At 38.4% G+C, this 6,000-nt stretch overlaps 1 protein-coding gene across 1 annotated transcript in view; it reads right to left on the minus strand.

Annotated features, from left to right (window-relative positions):
- LOC121641066 (proprotein convertase subtilisin/kexin type 4-like) overlaps positions 1-2,311 on the minus strand; it is a 214,339-nt gene extending 212,028 nt beyond the window's left edge. The window contains exons 1-2 of the mRNA XM_041986940.1: positions 2,189-2,311; positions 1,315-1,490 (exon numbers count right to left, since the gene is read on the minus strand). Coding sequence (XP_041842874.1) covers positions 1,315-1,485 — 171 coding nt within the window. The 5' untranslated portion in view covers positions 1,486-1,490; positions 2,189-2,311. The remainder of the gene's footprint in view (positions 1-1,314; positions 1,491-2,188) is intronic.
- Between the last annotated feature and the right edge of the window lie 3,689 nt (positions 2,312-6,000).

Here is a 6,000-nt window from a genome sequence, read left to right on the forward strand (position 1 = left end):
CAACAGCGGAGGCAGCAGGCCAAGGTTGCAATGAGCTTACGTCCCCTCTCCCCAGAGAAAAGGCTGCACACAGCCTCGTATCAGGCCAGCAGACCCTCCCAATAACTCATCAATGCTGTCAAAATGCACACACACCTACCAGTGCCACATATCAATAGCTCAGATCTAAAAGTGATCGGAGGACTGCATAAACAACAATGTGCTTTATATCCTGAAAGCATAAAGTCTAATTAACCAACTAATTAATTAACTAAAATATGTGATTTAAGATTTTTCTGATTTCTAACCTGCATTAAATCCACTTAAAAGTCATTTACATGGAGGATCAGTACAAAAAAAAAGATAAAATCTAAGAATTCAGGTTTTTAAAATTTATGAAAACCATTTGAAGCTTAACTGATCTGTTTTATGGAGTCCAATCACTGTTTTTACATCAGGCGTCTTGTTATTTTACCATCTGTAATTGTAGTACTTTTCATTTAAAAGGAATACAATAAATAAATGACTCCTTTGTGAATTTCTGAATATAAGAGAGCACAGAAGAAAAGGGCGGAAAATCATGTTGTCTCTTTTCTTTTAAATTTCTCAAGATGATTCTCATTCAAGTGAATCAGACAAAGTTCATTTTAAAATCTCCCGTTCTCCTCAACTCCTTCTTTGAGCTTTCGTTTACAGAGGAATCTCTTTTACTCCACCTAACCAACACCAGCTTCACGCCCTTATATTTATTTATCTTTACTGAAACTAAGAACACTTTTTAAAGGGGAGCTGACACACTTTCCAATCAACAGCAAAAGTAACCTTTAGAGTATCGATGTGGATAAACCACATCTAGTCTTGTGAAAAGATTTCGGCGTGACAGATTAAAACTAAGGTAAATGGTTAAAGACTCAGATGTCAGGGATGGAGTTGGAGCAAATAACACTTAGAACTTCTCAGAGGGCAGATAAGTTGAAATATATATATATATATATATATATATATATATATATATATATATATATATATATATATATATATATATAGGTGTGTTTGTGTTTGTTTGTCCTTCCTGGGAGCGCTACATGCGTTTTCTCATGTGTGGGAGTCTGTGTTACTCTTTGAGGACGCCGTTCTCCGAGCGTCTTTGATCAGATATGAAATATTCAGAAATGCTGCTGTAATTTGATGAAAGTCAGATTTCCTTCAAGTAGGAAATAGAAGTCAGCTCTTTTGGCAGCTCTTGAAAGGAAAAACAAAGCCCTCACTGAAAGGATTTTGCAACTGCGGGAGTATAAATGGAGGCAGTAATAGTAGTTTTAAACATGCACTGACCCGCTGTATGAACTCCAGCCCATGCTGCGCGGCCAGATCTTCAGCTGCTCTTGTGCCTCCGTCCATGTGAACGGCATAGAAGACATGGCGGTTGGTCCCACGATGCCCCTCTGTGGTCACCAGTTTCCTCTGCAGCAGGCAGCCACACACCAGCACAAATGTACTGAACATAAAGCCTTTAACAAGAAGTGAAAATGGTGTTTAACAAATGAATTTATTGATGTAAATTATTCCTGTTTAGGATATATTGTCAGAGCTGACAGAGGTGCTGCTTTACTTTATGACATTTTAAGAAGAAAGTGAGACAGTGTTTCATAAAACACATAAATAGTATAGATCTAATTATTACTGCTGTTTATCTGCGCAAATAACTGATTTGTATACAAATAAATGTTAGCAAACATACACAAATTCATATCTATTTTTTTTTATTTTGTTTAACAATAAAAAAGATTTTATATTCCAGACAGAAAAAAAAAACATCTGAGAAGCAGAGCTAACAATTGCTGCATGAAAAACTGCTTTAAAGGACACACATTTATAAAAAAAATAAAATAATGCATGTCATTAGACACAAACTGACATGCAGCTGTACCAAACACCCCTAAAAGAGAAATATCCCCCCCACTTCATTGACTCTAGTCATAATATAAACACCAAGATTACTTTAACCTGTAAGAGAATAATGCAAACACCTACCATTACCATACCGCATTAAAGTGGCCATCTAAGTGGACAAATGAGTTAATATAGTGTGGGATTCAGCAGAGCAGTGAACATTGGCAATTGTGAAACAATTTGCCCACAGCCACCTCCTCTGTACTTTTGCATGAAATCCGCTGTGGCTGCCACCTCCAGCATGCGAACCACCCACCTGTAGCCACACAGACCGAAACGTCCAGCAGAAATCTTTCACCCTGTGCGATGAAAAGCTGGATCTCTGGTATCGAGGGGTGGGGACCCCTAAGCGAGACAACACACACTCTCCAGTTCCCAACCCACACGTTTAATCTCCTGGCCTTGATGCAAATGCTTCATAGAGCTGAAAAACTGCAGTGCTCACAATTTGTGAACCAACTTCCCTCTTTAAGCAAAACAGGAACTTTATCGGTCTGTCTTTATGGTTCTACTTTCCTGTGAACAATGATGGAACAAAAATGACTTCTGGTAGTAGAGCGCACAATGGACTGTTACAAGAACCCAAAGATGAAGCAAATGAAGTCTTTTTTTAATTCATATAATCATCAAAAACAGTCAGATGTGGAAACTATTTGTTTTTTTGTTCTTTCTCAGGGATGTCAGAAGCCAAAAAGTAAGAATTAGCAATGTTTTGATTTGTCCCATCGCAAAGTTGGATGGACATGTGTAGTATTGTCATATGTGCTAAGCACAAATTCTTAAAAAAAAAATGATATTAAGAGCAGTTCTCTAAATCTTATCTATAAGCAACAACTGTGGTCCTTCCTCATATGAAGAAATTCAACATTTTTTTTTTACTTCAGTGCATGTTGCTTTTTCACTCCCTGCTACAAACCTGGCATGCCATCCAGAAAGTTTTTGATGTCTTCTTACATCCAAGCACACCTACTAAAATACAGTTAAACTCCAAACCAGGAGATGAAGATATCACCCTCTAATTCAGTTTGTATCTTTATCTGATTTCTGGTCAAAAGCAAAATGCCTCCTCCTGCAGCATTCCCCACCACCCCAAACAACAAGCAATGCAGCTAACCACTGTTTTAAAGTCTAAAGCATCACAAGGCTTCTATCTCCACAGGCACTGATTGAAATCAATAACATCACTCGGGGCTCAAGCCCCAGTCAATCCCGTGGAGATGCGGGGGACCGGCAGCGTACACCCCACCCAGCTGGTCCTGAGCCTCTGGCAGAGACGGAGCAGACAGGCAGAGAGGGAGGGGGAAAGAAGGAGCGCATCAAACTGCAGTACAGGAGAGCCACATTGAACAGTGTCAGGGCCTCTGGGCCTACTGGGACGCTGATAAAGTACCTGGACATTTTTATAGACAAACTACTTATTTCCGTCCTCCTATCGCTTGGGAAGACTGATAACTTTATATTCCTCTCAGGCAGAGGAATGAAAGGGAGGGGGTTCTTTCAGGAGTTTAATTGATCAAACTATAGCCACAAGAGGATTTTTTTTTTCTACAGATAAAAGCGACTAGCACTCTTCTCTACACAATACAGAGATCTTTCAGAAAGCATAGTCAACGGAAAAAAAGGATTTAACTCATTATGCAAAGTCATTACCGGCCTCTTAACTAAAGTTCTTAAAGAGAAGCTAGCGGTGAATTGTACAGGATTTACAAAGGTCAAACTAACATAGGAGAACATTCCTTTACGATGTCAAGATTATTTCTCCTAACACACATTTTAGCTTAGCATTTCACATCTTTAAGGTAACTGACAACAGTAAATTACTATTTAATTATTGGAAAAGAGTTAGGAAAAGTATGGATTCCAAGAGAATGGTCAAGCCTCTATTTCAGAAAGCATCCTTGGTACAATCTAGAAACTTCTTGTCCCACCACAAGGATCTCTGAGAAAAGCTGGAGTTGGAGCAGGAAAACAATTAAAACCAGGACAGCGGCCCTTGAAGAAAGTGGACACTAAGGGTGGGGGAAAGAGACAAATCTGCATCAGAACACACGCATGGAAAATTCTGAATCCATTCACAAAGGTCAAAAAATGTTTTTCCATATGTAAATTGATCAGGTGAAGCAAAAGGAGCAGAAAAGAAGCACTGAGGTGATATCCAGCAGGTAGAAGATGGCTGAGCGAGAAATCCACTGGCACAATCTGCATTAAAGGATCTGCATGTGTCTTTATAAGTTTTGTATTTTGGGGGGTTTGGACTTTGAAGACGAGATAAATAAAACAGACTGACAAACCAAGCTGCCAAAATACATGACCTCTGCCTTGGCGGGTGTAATGAACATAAAATATTAAGGACCTTTAAGAAACAGAGTCAGTTCAGCTGCCCTGCATCAGCAGCAAGATAGCCGCCATATTTGACTGTCTCCCTTATCGCTGGCAATCCAGGTCACTGAGCTGGACGCAACTAAATTGATAAAACAAAGCCATGAGTGGATGAATGGTATCATGATCTACAGCGTATACTGCAATGTAACCAGAAGGAGAAGCAACATAGCATCAAATTCTGTCTGATAAAGTTTCATTTAGGTCTCAAGAAGTGGCAGGAATGGTTTCTACCTTTTATGGATATACTAAAAAATGGTTTTCTCTACTAATGCAATGTTTTATGAAAACAGAAAGCATCTTGTTAAGTAATATCTTAAAGCATAGGTATGATGGCGATTTCCTATACATCTTTAGTTGCAACCCTGTTTTCAGGATTTGCCTTTGGTGGGCAGGAAGCATCGTTGTACACTACTGATTATAAGTTTTGTGAAACTTTCCCATTGGATTTAATGGAAAAAAAGTATTGCCTGTTAAAATCTAATTGGATGGCAGACTTGAACCTTTTAGAAAACCAATCAAATAGATTCTTCCAATAATTACTCAAAGTTGGACAATGCCAGAAGAAGTGTGATAGCCATCCTTTCACATCAACACATCTGTCACACACTGGAGATTCAAATATCCTAGAAAGTTTACTTTTGGAATACGACATCCAATACAAGGTTTTAAGCTGAATCAGTCAATAAATGGACATGGCTTCCTCCCAAACTGACAGACCCAATTGTCTGGCCCAGGCCTCTTTGAAGTGACCAACTTTAACTGTTGTACAAAAAGCAATGAGTGAATTCAGTATCTGGATAAAAATAAAGTAGATCAGATTACTATCATATAAAAATTCTGAGGACCATCACTGTAAAAAAAAGAAAAGAAAAGAAAAAACAAACAAAAAAAATTGTAAGTTATAACAGCAAAACAATTATTGAGGAAAATTATAATTCCTTCGAAGCCAAGTCAGTGAAGCAAATTCATAGAAAAATCAGCAACAGATGAAAGTCTTCTCCCACTCCCGTCCATAATCATCTTTACTATTTTTGTCAGATTGGGAATCTCAATGAAGTATTCAGGTTTTTTTCTTTAGATTTCTTTATTAGCATGGTGTGCTAGAGCACTTAAAAGTAACAGAGAAATCATGCAAGTTACCTAATAAATCTTCCAACTTCAGTAAGTCTGAAAAAAGGCAGCACAGTATGCCTTCACTATAGCTCCACCCAACTCCAACATCCACGAGGGAACGGATGGGAAACACCTGTAATGGTGTGAGCAATGTTTTTATTTTCCTCTGTGGAAATTTTTCAACATCCTGTCAGTCTCGTTCCACACACAGTTTATTAGGTCTATCTCGGAGCCTCAAAAGGCTGCAAGTGATTACAACATGAGGTTATGACCATAATATAATGAAGTCACTTAATCTTCTGTTTACTACAGCAAAATGAGGATGATGCTGATTTAGAATAAAAAGTGCATCCAGAAAACTGATGTTCAAGTTTAGAATAATTAGTCCTGGGTCTCCATTATGTCATTCCCCAGACAATAAAAAAATAAATAAATAATCAATCAATCAATCAATCAATCAATCCAATTTGATACAGTGAATCAAATCCAGGAAACGGGATACGAGAAAAACGAGAAGGGAGGGGGGGCACAGGTTCAAATCTCACTCCCACTTTACCTTGCACCACTTGACAG

Source organism: Melanotaenia boesemani, chromosome 6 (genome assembly GCF_017639745.1).
Source record: "Melanotaenia boesemani isolate fMelBoe1 chromosome 6, fMelBoe1.pri, whole genome shotgun sequence".
In the NCBI taxonomy this organism is placed as follows: Eukaryota; Metazoa; Chordata; class Actinopteri; order Atheriniformes; family Melanotaeniidae; genus Melanotaenia; species Melanotaenia boesemani.